The sequence below is a fragment of the Simochromis diagramma genome, unplaced genomic scaffold, assembly GCF_900408965.1.
Source record: "Simochromis diagramma unplaced genomic scaffold, fSimDia1.1 OVJJ01000302.1, whole genome shotgun sequence".
NCBI classification, from domain to species: domain Eukaryota; kingdom Metazoa; phylum Chordata; class Actinopteri; order Cichliformes; family Cichlidae; genus Simochromis; species Simochromis diagramma.
The window spans coordinates 2495434-2510317 of record NW_024386792.1 but is presented as its reverse complement, the minus strand read 5'-3'; the positions used below and the strand labels follow the sequence as shown (position 1 = coordinate 2510317).

General features: G+C 40.8%; 2 protein-coding genes across 5 annotated transcripts; both read right to left on the bottom strand.

The window, feature by feature from the left end:
• Positions 1-966: 966 nt before the first annotated feature.
• LOC120728704 (oxysterol-binding protein 1-like) lies at positions 967-10435 on the bottom strand. 4 transcript variants are annotated; one of them, XM_040023775.1, is made up of 18 exons: positions 10306-10435; positions 9444-9614; positions 8974-9182; positions 8681-8843; positions 8475-8586; positions 8184-8382; positions 7957-8071; positions 7802-7865; positions 7537-7704; positions 7201-7446; positions 6830-6950; positions 6501-6604; positions 6290-6385; positions 5808-5992; positions 5449-5678; positions 5229-5267; positions 5002-5049; positions 967-3774 (listed from the first exon to the last, which is right to left on the bottom strand). In XM_040023775.1, exons 2-18 carry the CDS (start codon positions 9575-9577, stop codon positions 3632-3634), a joined length of 2376 nt encoding a protein of 791 aa, XP_039879709.1. In that variant the 5' UTR covers positions 9578-9614; positions 10306-10435; the 3' UTR covers positions 967-3631. The 4 variants fall into 4 exon arrangements, with proteins under 4 accessions (XP_039879709.1, XP_039879710.1, XP_039879711.1 ...); XM_040023776.1 differs by lacking the exon at positions 10306-10435 and adding an exon at positions 10116-10282; XM_040023777.1 differs by lacking the exon at positions 5229-5267.
• Positions 10436-12004: 1569 nt separating this feature from the next.
• sart1 (spliceosome associated factor 1, recruiter of U4/U6.U5 tri-snRNP) lies at positions 12005-14812 on the bottom strand. The gene is made up of 2 exons (XM_040023780.1): positions 14669-14812; positions 12005-14501 (listed from the first exon to the last, which is right to left on the bottom strand). The coding sequence occupies exon 2, from the start codon at positions 14492-14494 to the stop codon at positions 12185-12187; it is 2310 nt and encodes a 769-aa protein (XP_039879714.1). The 5' UTR covers positions 14495-14501; positions 14669-14812; the 3' UTR covers positions 12005-12184.
• Positions 14813-14884: the final 72 nt, after the last annotated feature.

Here is a 14884-nt window from a genome sequence, read left to right as displayed (position 1 = left end):
TACATAAATATCAGCCAATCACATGGTAGATGCATTCGAGCGTAGACACCAGAGATGTCAATCTCATTTTATATCGTGGGCCACATCCAGCCCACTATGATCTAAACTCAATCAGACCGTCAGTGTAAAAACGTTTAGTTACACATTTACGGTGCAAATTAGTTTTTCTATGCCAAAGCTTTTCATCTTTAGTAACTGAAAAGAAATAAATCTATCAGCACAGTTCTCGGGGTTTACATTGTAAATGTGTAAAGTTACAGAGACATTTTGGTAGCTTGCTGTACCGTATTTATGAAATAAATCTTTTTATGTTAGTTCATATAAAATGTTATTTTTTCTTGTGGACCCATTTTAAATGAAAATATTGCAAATACATTTCAGAAACTGCTGACTTACTGGGATTTTTCCAAGCAGTCATCTTTAGGGCTTACAGAGAGCCCAATCCAAGAAAGAACCTTTGGAATGTGGTGGAACAGGAGATTTGAATCACTGGATGCGCAGCCAACTCATCTGCAACAACTGTGTGATGTTATCATGTCAATATGGTCCACAATGTCACCTCTAAAGGAATGTTTCCAGCACCTTGCTGAATCTATGCCACAAGTAATTAATGCACCTCTAAAGGCAAAAGGGGGTCCAACCCTGTATCAGTAAGGTGTCCCTAATATAGTGTCCAGTGTGTGAACATTTGAAAGTATGGTTTCATCTCTAAAATGAATTAAACCTTCGCACATCCAGGAGTATATAACTTGTTTATAAAAGACCCAAGTTCCACCTTTAACTAGACGTGGAGCTTATTTACACAGACACTACATTATTAAATGTTGGTATGTTGTTTTCAAGGGGTACAGCAATTCAAACAGGTTGAAGTAAAAAGTAGTCATCTGCTTTGAAATTACACATATACATTATACTAGTAAAACCGCTTTGTTGAGAGTTGATAAAATTAATACCAAAGATAAGCAGTTCATCTCAATTCAGACTTTAATCCAGCCACAATCTCTAAAACAATCCTTTTAAAAACTCCATCAAAAGGACAGAAAAATGTGAAAAGTTTCCTTAGAATTGTAATTCATTTCATATTTTATTGAACATGGTTTAGGAAAAGTTTCCAGAACAAGCTCACACAAATATCTCAATAGCCAACATCAAATTCTGACCAACTGAGCTTTGGACAGTTGTAGACAGGAGACAGTGAGAAAAAAAAGGGAGGAAAAAAAAAACAAACACACTAGCTGGAACAAAGTGATGAAACTGGTGGAAACCGACAGAAAAAAAAAAAAAAACTAGAAACATAAAGATGAAATGACAGAACCACACAATTCAAACGAACACAGAAACAGAAATGTTACATGTAATAAAAACAACAGAGGACACAAATCTGTAAACCTATTCTATAAAGAAGTGTTTTTAAATAGCTCGCAGAGCCTCGATGAAGATGACGGTGGCAGAACACAAATAAAGACGAATATTTCAAACTGAAAGCTAACTTGGTTGCTAAAGAGCTACATGTTGTAACACAGTGCCCTCGATTCAGAAAATGAAACTATGTTCATATGGAGTAAACAATGATAATGAAACACAAAAAACCCCAAAACAAAACTTTAAAAGTGCATCACTCTTTTTATATTCTTCATCAACACAACTACTTATGATCACAGTTATTTCACTATTTGGTGTATTCACACGGAAATCATTTTCTAGCGCTGTTTTTGTCATCTTCGTTGGTAGAGCTTATTTTAAGTACACTTTAATATGACATTGATTAAAACTTTCTATCACCTGTACAGTCCACCACCTCGAGACAAACAACAGCAAAGACCGAGACAAAAGTCGGTTTGTGCAGCTTTAGTGTTCTTGCTCAACGCTACCCCCGCATTTCAATTTGTGCCTCTTGTAGGAGCAGAGGCACTGTTATTGCTATTTAAAAAAAAAACAAAAAAGAAAATCTAAACTCACAGCACACACATATTTGTAATCAAGATTAAAGCTATGCTCGCTAAGTCTGAAGTTAACCACAAAGGCCAAACCACTCGCTTCAAATGCCCTCAGTTTGCAAATCCTCGAGTTAACAGTAAACTCCAAGCAGCTCCGTGACAACTCAGCGCGCAGATCTGCTGATTTAAATTTAGTCACAAACTCACGTGGATGGCCTCGACATCTACTGTGAAACCAGGAGTGAAACTTTTAAAGTTAAATTAGAAAAATACATCTGAAATTTATCAGCTTTGAGAAGTGGGGCAGTTTTCCCCAATGCAAATGTCACAAACGCAAATGTCATAGCTGTTGCAGATGCAACCTAAAAATGCATCTGCAACAGTAACTGCCATTTCAGTAGTACTCTACTACTCCTGTAGTATGAAATGAACGATGTATGAAGCCATATTCAGGTTTTATATGAGTAACTCCACCAATAAGCGGGACAGCACAGTTATAATAAATACTTCTGGATCTTTGCGGTGTACTTACAGGGCGTAGGAGGAGTATTAGAATGGGGGAAAATAAGACAGTTCAAACCATTTTTAAAAAGTCTTAGTATATAGCTATATTATACCTCCATAGTTGTTGTTTCAGGGGTTGAAGCAGCACCACAAATCACTATAAATTCAAAGGCAAATTCTGCATTAGAGGCCGACTGATATATCGGCTATTTGCCGATTTGTCAGTATTGGCATTTAGAATGACCTATAAATGAGAATGAAATGTAGAACACAGAAACAGAAGGAATATTCTGATTGTTGATGTTACGCTTTGTCCACTTCCCTGTTGGCTATACTGTGTTTGAAACACAACAGAAACACAACCAGATGCTCTGAGCATAGTCAGGCAGAGCGTAAACGAGTAGATAAATAAATACATGTAACAAATGTTAAGGAAATGCGTTTATGTGCCCAAAAAGAAAATTAAAAGGTCACTGTGTCAAATTTAGGCCAGTATATCAGTCTTAGAAATCCTATATCAGTCTGGCTCTGTATCTCTGTATCGAACGTATGTTCATTTATCTCCAAATTGCCAAAAGCTAAACTTGTGGCCTGAAAATGGTAACGTGGATATTACTGTGGGAATTATAAAAGGATGCGATTTAACTTTGACTTGCTGTGGTTTTGTGCTGAGGAGGCTTTGGAGTATTTGGAAAACAAACAGGAATGTGGCAGAAAAACATACATTAATCATGTTAGGTAGTACCTCAACCTTTCAGAGCAAGCCTTTCATATCGAAAGGTACCATCTGGGTCAATAACCCTTCCAACAATAGCACATCCAAAGAAACTGCAGAATGACATTTTCAGAAAGAGCTGCTGCAAACTGCAACCTGAAGGCTGGATCAGAAAACCCTGGACTGGGAAGAAGCTGTGGACCAAAACCAAGCTAAACTTCAGGGTTTGAGAGGCAGTGGGAGGAACACCAACCAGCTGCAGGGTGACTACAATGCCACACAGGCAATCATGTGTACTTGAACACGAAGTCCAGCTGACCTTGATCCTGCTGAACGGAGGGGCTGAAGGAGGTTGGTCAGATGACGGGCTAGGCTGATGTCAAACCGGATTTCCTAATTAATGTGATAGGAAAAAGGGGTCCCTCTAACGATCGTGTCATTTGTACACCTCAGTGGGGAAATTGTTCAGCTGTGCTCAGAAGACGTCAGGGCACATATCCCAGTTCCCTTGCTCCTTAGCTTCCCAGTAACCCCCCTTGTAGATGTGCAACGTTTCTCCGGACACAGGATCATCTATCTTCTCAAACCACAGTGCTTGGTAGGTGTCTGGATGGGCACCTATTGAAAAAGAAAAGAACGTTTCAATTTAGAAGCTACAGTAAAGGTTAACCCGCCCCCACTCAGCCAGGATTACATATCATGCTTAAATTAAGCCGATATGCATTCAGAGTTCTGCCCATTACCTTGATCTTCAGATGCATCCTATACAAACAAAATGCAGGGGGCTCTTTCTGTATAACCACTTTGAGAGGACCAGGCTCACAAATAACACACTAGCTGCTTCAGAGTCAGAGGATGCTGGTCAATCACAGACAAACTGCCACTCTACAATGTTGTGAGGCCTCTACAGCTGTATACAGCTACTCTAAGAGGATCTAAGAGATGGGACAACAGTCGTAATGAATGTTACTTGCTTTTGGCTGGAGCTCCATAAGGGCCTTCCCTGCCTTCCACTAAGAGAGCAAATTGTAAAGAGGAAAATGGTGGAAGTTGGATGTTTTTCTGGTCATTAGGATTCAACTACATTACTAGAAAATGTGATATACTGGTGCTATGCATTAAATCATGATCAGAATACTTGCTTATATAAGGGAAGTGTGATGGTCCATAAGGGGCTATTAAAAGAAAAAGAAAAACAAAAAAAAAACGATGATTCTTCTTTGGAAGTTGAGACATAACAGAACTGCTGTGATTTGAAAATGACAGTGAGTGAAAACGAAATGGACTACTTGCATGCAACAGGTGTATGAGGGGGGGAATCCTCAGTGTCAGCTGAGCAAAACCCAGCACAAACATAAAGACACATCCAAAATCCACATAAAAAAAGATTTCTTCAAATTTTAAAAGTGCCATGTGTCGCATCTAAGGCATTAATTTCTGCTCAAAAATTTAACAAAAGCCCAACAGACTAATCGTAACAAAGAAATAAGTTGATTTGTGTAATAAACTGATTGTGCTTTAAGAACTGATAGGTCATTTAGATTTGACCTGATTAGGTGGTTCTATAGAGGGTTAGATTATAGATCTTCTCTTTGCTGGTCTAAAATGTGAACATGAGTTAACAATGAGTGAAAATCTCTTTACACTTATAGTTTTGTTCATTATAACCAGGAAGTGAAAATCACTGGAACATCCAAAATGACACATACGAGCTGTGAAGTCACTGATAGCAGCAAACGCGCCCAGCAACCACCCCGTGGACATTAACGGCACTTGCTCAGTAAAAAAGCCACACAAAGCACCTTTAAAAGTACACTTTGTATAAAACTGTAAAATGATACTTGCTTTCATCAGAAATCTCACTTGAAGCAGGAGCAGGCTCTTTTGCATCAGCTAAATGAAACAGAAAGGAACAGGGGAGGGGGGGGACATATAAATATAAATAAGCTGTTATTAAGAGGAGGATGCTGAGCACCTTAATACTGAACGCACAAACATTTCGTGTGTGCACTTTTGATTTTGCGGTCTGAAGTTCACACCAAAGGTGAGAAGAGACTAAGCTGAGTACTTGCTTTTCAAAGGTGAGTCATTGATCGAAGCCTCAGTGACAGCTTAGCGTTAAGAGAGGAAGGGGTGCAAAAAAAAAAGGAAAGACAAGAAACACCAAGACAGACAAAAATGGATAAAAGATGAATGGACACAACATCAGACAGAAATATAAGACAAATACAAACAAAACAAAACAAAAAATCAAACCCATGCTAAACACAAACTCGCTCTCCGTCGTCCTACCTTCCTCGGGTGAGCTGGCTGCTTTCACAGCTTCTCTCTCTCTTTCTCGACGGGTGCTGCGTTGTTTTTCTTCGAGACGCTGTTTCTCTGCGTTGGCCTCGTCCCAGTGGCCTTCCTCCATTAACCGCTGGTCAGGTCGCCGCCGACTGTCTGTTGGCGCAACTCCCTCTTCGGGTTCATTGAGAGTCAGAGCCAAAGAGGAGAAGTAGTACATGTTCTCTGCTCCCTCCCTGCAAATTCAACAATATAAAAACATTAAAAGTAAAGAGCAGCAGTATTTACAACAGCTACGCTCCAAATGTTTGAGAACACATTCACACTTCTGAACGTCGCCAGTCTTTAAGACTAAAAACACTTACGGTAACGGGTTCTTTCTCCAGATTTCTTTGGCTTTGAGTGTCTGATAGACAGTCCTCTGTTTGCCTTCAGTGCCATTTTCACCTTTACTGCTCTGCATAATTTTGGAAAACTCCATTTTCTCATCCCACGTTCCTGACAGGACATAATGCGCTTTTCCATCCTTATCTGTTACTACTCCTGTTACCTAGAAGGAGACATTAATTAATTAATTAATTAATTAATTAAGATATTTTAATTGCAGGCTGTAGAGGAGAGAAAATAATAAAACCATTGCCATTAAAGGCTTTCTATAAGTTTCCTGGGAAAATGACAGCTCATATGCAGAAGGAAAGAGGATGAGGACAACTCAACAGAATCAACTTATGTACTAGTGGATGTAATATCATCATCTTGAAAGGAAAATACTGCCTGAGGAAACCTCACTCAAATTATCTTATTTAAACAAACACAAAAAAAGAAAAAGAAAAAAAAAGGAGCCCACCTTTCTCGGTACATCTCTGGAGAAATAACTGTAGGGAGCGAACTTGAGGTGGCAGCGATCTCCTGTCTTGTGGTTCACCACGTCTATCTCTCCCGACTGGCACAGGACAAAAGAAAGAAAGAAAATGTTCTGAGTGTTTTGTTCTCTAGCAGATTAAAATCAAAACATCTAATGTTTTCATAATGTTTAAGCTAAAACATTTTGGCATTACCTGATCGATCCACAATTTCCCAACAATAATGTTGTGAACTGTTGTGGTCACTTTTTTCCAAGAATAGTGATTGTTGCTCTTTTCAAATATACACTGAATAGAACCTGGAGAGAGAAAAGGGAATAATGTTGCAAGTGATGGAAACGTATCCCATATATCCCACGAACTAAAGTGAAAAAATGAAATTCTACACTGAAATAGTGAATTACAGTAGTGTAAGACAGACGGTGTTCACTGGATAAAAACATGTCACCTCAGGCTTAGCAGGTGTATTGTTCTCGCATGCTGTGTCTTTGTTTGCAGCTATACAAACACACACACGCACTCACCCAAAGGCATGATAGAGAGATATTTCCCTCTAAACTTGCTGGCTAGTGTTATCTCCTGTCTGAGGGTCCAGCCCTTTTCAGAGAAGGCGTGGTGGGCTGCGGCAGGTGGGTGGTGACTGACCTAAGAAGAGGTAACAAAGAGAGAGAAGAGTCAGGAAGCTTAACATATGGTCACTGTAATTCTATAATGGCTTTGAGTGCATTAAGAAAACAAACATGACTAGGACAAAATACTACATGAGTAAATAAAGCATGTTTGCAATGGAAACAGGTAAAACCTGAATCAAAATTATTATAATTTGTGAAAAAACAATGCAATGTAGACCATTTCTGTGTTTTACAAGGTGTTTTTTTTTTCTTTTTTTAACTACCTGTTCACAAAGAGAGCGATAACCGCACTCTCTGTGCCGATCGAGCTCAAAGGTTTCTCCGAGCAGAGGGTTGAAGGGCTTTCCTGTGCGGTGGACTGTGGTGGAGTAGGAAGACACTGTGAAGGCTGCCACATAACACATCTGCTCTAGAGAGCTATGACTCTTTGCAGCCTTATCAAGGAGTTCGTAGTACTCCAGGTCTTCAGACAGACGTTGCAACATTGACAGGGGCTCATTAAAATTCACCTAAAAATTCACAGAGAGACATCTCATCACTTCTGATTATTTTTAAATGGAAAAGTCACATTGACGCTGTTGTGTGCACAGATTTCTTACAGGCATTGGTATTTTTGAGAGCTCCTTTCCAATACAATTCTTCATAATGCTCCACAGATTGAGGTAATAGTTTGGTTTGTCCGGGATACGAGTTCGCCTTTGCCTAACTGGCTCCAGCTCCAGCGGCTGTGGAGACTCTGGGTTTGATGCCAAAGAAAGTTCATCAAACTGATGGAAGAGAAAGAAAATATCGTCAGGAGTTAGGTGGCTTTGATATGGTAATGCAGTTAATACAAAAATAATTAGATATAAAAATTTAACGCACATTTACCGACTGATCATCAGTCCCAGTCTCACTGCTGATCCCACTGATGTTGCTGCCAGATCTCCTGTAGAAGAGGATAAGAGTCAAGTATAAAACAAAACACATGTGGAGGAAAAAAAAAAAAACGTCTGACAATAGAAAATATCAGTTTGTACCTGTGATATTTGGGGTCAGCGGGGACAGTAATAAACTCTGCTGGCTCCTCCATAGCATCAAAGAACTCATTGTCATCATCCTCGTCACTGGCATCGGCTTTCCCTGAAACACCCCCTGACATGAAGAAAGAGTTGGAAGACTGAATAACTTAACGGTTCGACAGACCTCAGCAGATCGGTAACGAAGGTGGCAGAGTAAGAATTTCCGATGATGAAAAGACTCTCACCTTTGTTTCCTAAGGCAGGATTACTGAATGAAGGGGGGAGAACTGTTGCTCCTCTGAAAGCTCTTTCTAGGTGGTTGTGCTGTTTGGCTAGCTGCTCCAGAGTCTCCTCCAGACGTATCCTCTGTTCTCTTTCAGTCTGTAAGGCCTTCTGCCAGCGCTTACTGTGGCTCTGAGCCATGGAAAGGAAGTCTCTACATGCCTAGAGGATCACGCAAAAAAACAGATATTATCAGTAACACACTCGGGGGGAGAGCTGTTTGCTCAACTTTTATTAACGCTTGATTGACTTACGTTAATCATGGCATTGGATGTGATTCGGAACAGCGTGGCTCTCTCTGTGACTTGTTTGACCTTTTCTCCCATGTCCGCTGCGACACGAAGTCCTTCAAGTTCTGATAAAGACCTAAAATTGTGAAATAAAGATTTTAATGGGGAAGAGTAATTTAAAAAAAAAAAAAAGATTAGTTAATGGATAATAGTCTGTTAGTAAGCACTACCTTTGGAGAGCAGACCCATGCTTGACAATGAGATCATTGCAGGTGGCAAGATCCTCCACTTTGCTGTTAAGTGTGCGTAATGTAGACTGGATTTCTGTGTTACGGCAGTCTCCACCCTGTCCTGAGTTTGGCGAGACTGCAGGGAAATCATCACCTGAGTCATCTAAGGAAGAAAACAGAGAGTGTCATTAGTCAACACAAACACAATTCAGTGAAAGAGTTTGCTTCTGGGTGCTTTGTAAGCTTTCTCTATGGAGTGCCCTGCATTGTCCTCTGGTAAGAGTTCCTCTTACCAGATTCTGCTTGCATTTGGACAGCCTTCGCCTTTGCAAGTTCCAAAGCAGTGATCCATCGCTGGCGCTCTACTTCGGAGCTGGCCTTCAGGTGATAGGTCTGTGCACCTCCATTAGAAATCACAAAATTGCACGAATCTTCCACAGCAATGTTGGCTGTGGCCAAGTTAATGGTGCCTCTGCATGTGTGACCCATCTCAGCCTGAGTCCTGAAGACAGAGACGACAACAGCAGTCAAATCTGCAGTTCGCAAAACACATTTATGGATGTGTACTGCTCAGATGGCTTTGTGGTGTTATTGTGGTTCTGTTGCTGTCCTGTAAAAAGGCCTTTATTACAAGGCATACTTATAATAAAATTTTAACGCATGGATCCTCTTTAAGCTACACTTTTGCAATTTCTTTTTGAGCTTGGAATAGAGTAAATTCATTACAAATTATTATAGCTTCAGTATTCTTCATATAACTTACCTGTAGTAAGAGAGCAAGCCATTGCTGAGAACAAACCAGCGTCTTTGGTAACCTTTTATGTAGTTTGTCCATTTGAAGAGCCAACCCTTGTATGTGTCTCCAGGGGTCGGAGTAGGGGACTTTGGCTCTGACATCACAACAGCCTGTGCTTTCACTGAGTGATGTTACAGGCTGTGGAGAGAAAAAACATTTACAGGTGCATTACTGTAAAGTTTGTGTCATGCACATCACATTTGATACATGATGTGCATGATACAAGCTCTTTGGCTATATAAGACACAATGCGTTATGGGTAACGAAGCAGATTCAATCTGCGCCACTAAGATCGGCTGCAATCGCGTATGTTTATGTTTACCGAGTCATCAAAATTAAACCTACATAGCCACGCTTGTCAAAGGTAAAAAAATATGACTCAACACTGGCACTAGCTCTGGCTCCGTGAAACTTTTAGGCTTGTCGTGGCACCTTCCAGTGAAAACAAAACGAGCTGAGGGACGCTGACACGACTCCAATAACCTGCTTCGCTACAGTTTTATCGCGTTTGAAGGAAACTAATAAACATTCAGAAAACACAGCTCAGCGCCAATAACAGTGAGCTCAACCGTTCCCTTGGTCTGGTAGAATTACATGGAAGTGTCAAATTAACAGCATGGACACTGATAGTCAACTTACCCCGAATACCACATCAAAGCTACTTAAAACTGTGCCCGCTGTCACTAAGCTTGCGGTTAGCTAAACAACATGAAGCTTTGGAAAAGCTGACACGCCGCAGACGTTGACGATTATCGTTTTAAACCGTGCAGCCCTCTCACTATGCATCCATCCGATGCATAACTTAATGTAATATAGCTGCAAGACTCACCGATGGGCGGGCATATCGAGCTTGATGATGCGACGTTAGCTCGCTAGTTTTTGCTTCGCTAACCACTTTGCTACAGGTTGTGCAACAAAATAGGGTTCGACCAGCATCTAAACCGTGCGCTTTAGTTCCGCCAGTCAATCTAAACGCCTCTCGGCAGTTGATGTAAATGGTTGTACGCCCAGTGAAGATCCAGATATTCTTTTCTTTTTTTCAGTGTAATACAATCCATCAAGCCTTTATTTGTCACATGCAATGTTACACATACATGTTACCTGCAGTGAAAATGAAAAAAACAAAACAAAAACGACTCAAAGTTATTTGGTAAGACTCTATAGTTGAAAATTAACCAGCCCATAAATTATCTTCACTACTTAATAACTTTAAAAAAACAAAACAAAACGGTTTGCTGACGTTTTTGATCATGAGAAAAAACTTTATTTATCCCTTATTTGAAAAATAATTTTATCACGTAATGCAAAAAATAATTACTATTATACTATAATTATCGTAGTGTATGAATGTCTGTATCTATGTATACTATCTTTGCTATTGTAGAATTCTCCCATACGTTTCAGTTCAGGGGTCTTTGTCTCTCTAATAATGTCTGTGGTTCTCCACAGACAAAAAAGAAGCAGGCTATATCAGTGTAAAGAAAACATGCTTAATGTCCATACTCATTCTCATACTAATTCAAAGAAGGTATGTATATTTATAAATACCTTTACATCTGAATCAACTGGCTATGCCATTAGTATTGTTCTGGTTTACAGTGTAAATAAATATGAATGGTATTATGCATGTAAAAACAAGTTCATTTATCTGCTTTTCCTTTAAAAAAATCCAAACTGCATTGGTGTATGTATAGCATGACTTTCAGCCCAGTTTATATGAGAACTTACAGATTATGTATTAACGTATAACTAAGAGTTTAGTCCTCCAGGTTGGAGCCTTTTTTGCTTTCAGAACTACTTTAATTCTTTGTAGCATAGATTGAGCAAAGTGCTTAAAACATTCCTCAGAGTTTGGTCCATATTGACATGACAGCATCTTCATAGCTGCAGATTTGCCGGCTGCACATCCACTTTGTGAATCTCCTACTACACCACTATTCCAAAGATGTGATCTTGCATCTAGATCACAGTAGATCAGCAGTTTCTGAAATACTCATGCCAGCCCATCTTGTACCAACACCAGTGCCACTGAAATCACCCTTCATCCTTATTCTGGTGCTCATTTTCAAATTCAGGAAGTTATCTTAAGTATGTCTACGCCATCTGATTGGTTTATTAGACATTTTTTATTAACAAGCATTTGAAAAGAAGTGGCCAGTGAGTTTATATTTGGGAAAATAGTCAATGTGTGCACCCATAATGCATTCTTATGTTTGCATTAATTCCTGTCATGTTGTTTCCATTAAAAATATTGAAATTAAATGCACCTGCTATATTTGCCAGGGCACAATTACAGACCCTACTCCAACAGCTTTCATGAAACTAAAAGGCATTTTAAAAACACAGTGCTCAATTCAATATATCCAGGTTTTTATATAGCACTAGTTCACAGCAACAGTAATCTTTTTTGTGGTAAGGTAAATAACCTACAATATTAAGAGAAATAATTTTGTTGTTTTTATGACTTAATAGCTGTGATCTGAATTAATCATGCAAATTCCAAACACAGGGAAAAACCAAACACTTCCTCTGAATTGTACTGATTTTATTGAACAATTCTTCAACACAACAATGCAGCTTCTATAAACTAGGACATTAAATCGCAGACATTAATTAAAAGATGTGTATGTGTGTGCTGTATTTTATCTATGCACTTGAATGTTTCTACGTTAATTATACACAATTATAATACACTTCTCCCCTCATGCTTATTTAGTAATGGTGTTTGCATTCATACTCTTTCCACTCCCACTAAGCACAATATATGGTGTTTTCTGGGATTTTTGCTTCTCCTGCAGTAAAGCCACAGTTCCCAGAGGGGTATCGCTGCTGCTCATCTTCTTCAGCAACGCCTCTTCCTCCAGCTTTTTCATCCTCCTCTCGGTCTTCATTTTTCCAGACCCCTTTCCATGGAATCGATGGGAGAGCTGCCTAAAAGCTTCTTTTGGAGTGAGTTTCCGCCCAGACTCGTCCACGTACTCAATCTTGACATCAGGCTTGTAGCCATCCTTCTCCTTGAAGTCTTGCGTGAAGCCTCTGTATTCTTCCCTGCGGCTGTACTTGTCATCAAAGCCCATCTTGTCCTCAATGCAGTAGTCACCATTGGGCAGGGCACCCTTTGGCGCTTTGACACGTGCTACTTTCTGCACTTGAGTCTCCAACAGACCCTTATTTTTGCACAGCAATAGGGCAGCAGCGAGGCCGGAGTTGACGATGGGCTCCTCGTCCAAAATGGTGGCAGAGGCTGTGGCGAAATCTGGTTGTTTTTGTTCCTCATCCAGGTTAACTGTGCTCCATCCAACATTCTCATCCATGTCAGAGTCTGAACCTCCAGCATCATCTTTTTCCTCCTCCTGTTCAAAGTCCATAATGTCTTCCTGGTCCTCTCTGTTGCCTGACAGTCCGTATGTTGGGATATCACCCAGGGTTCTGCAAAACTCTGAGGTAGCATTGAAAACAATGTTGTTCCTCTTGTCAGGATCGTCTTCATTGTCATCTTTAACAAGCTTCTTAACCTGCTCTGCCACCTTCGCCCCAGAGTCTTTCAGGAGCTGCATTTGCTTCAGCTTCCTCTGCTTCTCCAACTGCTTCTGGAGCTCCTGCTCTGCCTCATCCTCCTCAATTACAGCTGGCTCAGGAGGGGTAAATTCCTCATCGTCGCTTATGTCCATTTCTGCCATCCTGATGTCGTCAGACAGTAGGGGGATTTCATGCGTCACCACCTTCTCCTCTTTCTTTACTTCTTGGTCTTCATCATCCTCCTGTTTGCGGCCTCGGCCACGTGTCCTGGAGCCAAAGTCAGAGCTGCGGGTGTCATCGAGGTGAAGGTCATCTGCAATGGATGTCTTCTCCTTCTTCCTGATCTTCTTCACTCTACGTTTTGTCTTTTTAAAGCCCACCATTTCCTGTGGTGTGTAGTACTCTGAGGCGATAGAGAGCGCAGGCATTTCCAAGGACTGGGCCTGATTTCGCAGCATTTCTTTCATGGCCTGGAGCTCGCGCTCTCGCTCTCCATCTGCAAAACCACCTGTATTCAACCGGAAGCTCTTTTTCTTCTCACCTTCAATTTCCTCATCATACTTTGACAGAACAGAGCGAGATTTAAACGAAACCATGTCGTCAACGCTCTCCTCTTCTTCGTAAGGTTTGTAATCTGGCTTTTTCTTTTTTAATTCCACATTCTTTTCTGCTTTTTCCTTGTCCACCAGTCCCACATTTACCAGCACATCTTCCTCCTCTTCCAAAACACCTTTGTCTTCTAGGGTCAGGATGACAGTCTGGCCCTCAGAGAAAGACTCTACTTTGTGCTGCACTTTGAGTCCCTTTAAATCTCGAGATGTGTACGCATCCTGTTTAATCTGAGCAAATTCCTCCTCTACCAGATTGCTGACACCAAACTCTTCATCCATCTCTTCCAGAAGTTTGGCTCTTTTTTCTGCCATTTCTTTTTCTTTTGCCAGCTTTCTGCTTCTCTCGACCCAGGAGGATGTGTCATCCAGCCAGTCATCCTCAGCTAGGGTTTTGACTTTCCCCAATTTCTGGTTGAGTATGCGTTTTTCCTTCAAAGCTGCAAGCTTCTCTCTCATCTCTTTCTGCTGCTGGATGACCACGGGGTTGATGGTCTCTGCAACCATGGGTTCCTCTTTGGTCCCAAGCTCTTTCTTGTTCTCATTCAGTTCCAGAGGCTTCAGACCCAACTTTGCCCTGAGTTTGTTTGTTTCCTCGATGCTGAGAGATGCATCTCCGCTCGCAGATTGAGGCTGCACTTCAGTATTGCTTTCCTCATATCCCGCATCTACTTTCTCCTTCTTCACTCGTGGTTCCCCGCTGCTCCTTTCACCCTTCCCACGGCTCTCCCGTCTGCCTCTTTCCCTGGACCTGGAGCGCTTTCTTTTCTCCTTGTCTCGGTCCGAAGTGTCTCTGTCGCGCTCCTTGTGGCGATGTTTCTTATGTTCACGACGGCGCTCCTCTGTGTCCTTATCGCGGCTCTTTTCCTTATGTTTCTTAGACGAACCCATCGTTTATCTGCAAATTACAACAACAACAATTAAAAATGCAAGCAGTGAAAAATAAAACCGCTAGCTTTGACAATTTTAAGATTTGATTGATGACGGGAAAGCGGTTAGCTTTCCCTTGCTAACTAGCTTACATAAGCTACGAAAACTAAGTCATTAACCGAAGCCACAACTTACGTAGTTCGAAGGCAAAGATTGAAATTTGCGTTCAAAATCCAATCTCGGTAAGGGACTAGAATGGTCGGCTGTATGTTTTCTTCAGGCCAGTGTAAATAACCTCACACCACGTTCGTGTAAGTTTAAGAACAAAAAACAGCATACGACAGTGTTGCTGTTTCCTGAAAACGCACTTCCTGCGATCGTCAGCTAGAGGCTGACGTCGCCGCCTGCCGT

Bases quoted from the DNA above. Each gene is read 5' to 3' on its own strand.
- LOC120728704 (XM_040023775.1), bottom strand. From the start codon at position 9,577: ATGTCAGAGCCAAAGTCCCCTACTCCGACCCCTGGAGACACATACAAG. The intron at 8,383-8,474 runs GTAAGTCAATCA...GTGATCCTCTAG, and splicing joins CATCCAATGCCATGATTAAC to GCATGTAGAGACTTCCTTTC. The intron at 3,775-5,001 runs GCAAGTATCATT...CTTTTTCAATAG, and splicing joins AAGTGAGATTTCTGATGAAA to GTGCCCATCCAGACACCTAC.
- sart1 (XM_040023780.1), bottom strand. From the start codon at position 14,494: ATGGGTTCGTCTAAGAAACATAAGGAAAAGAGCCGCGATAAGGACACA.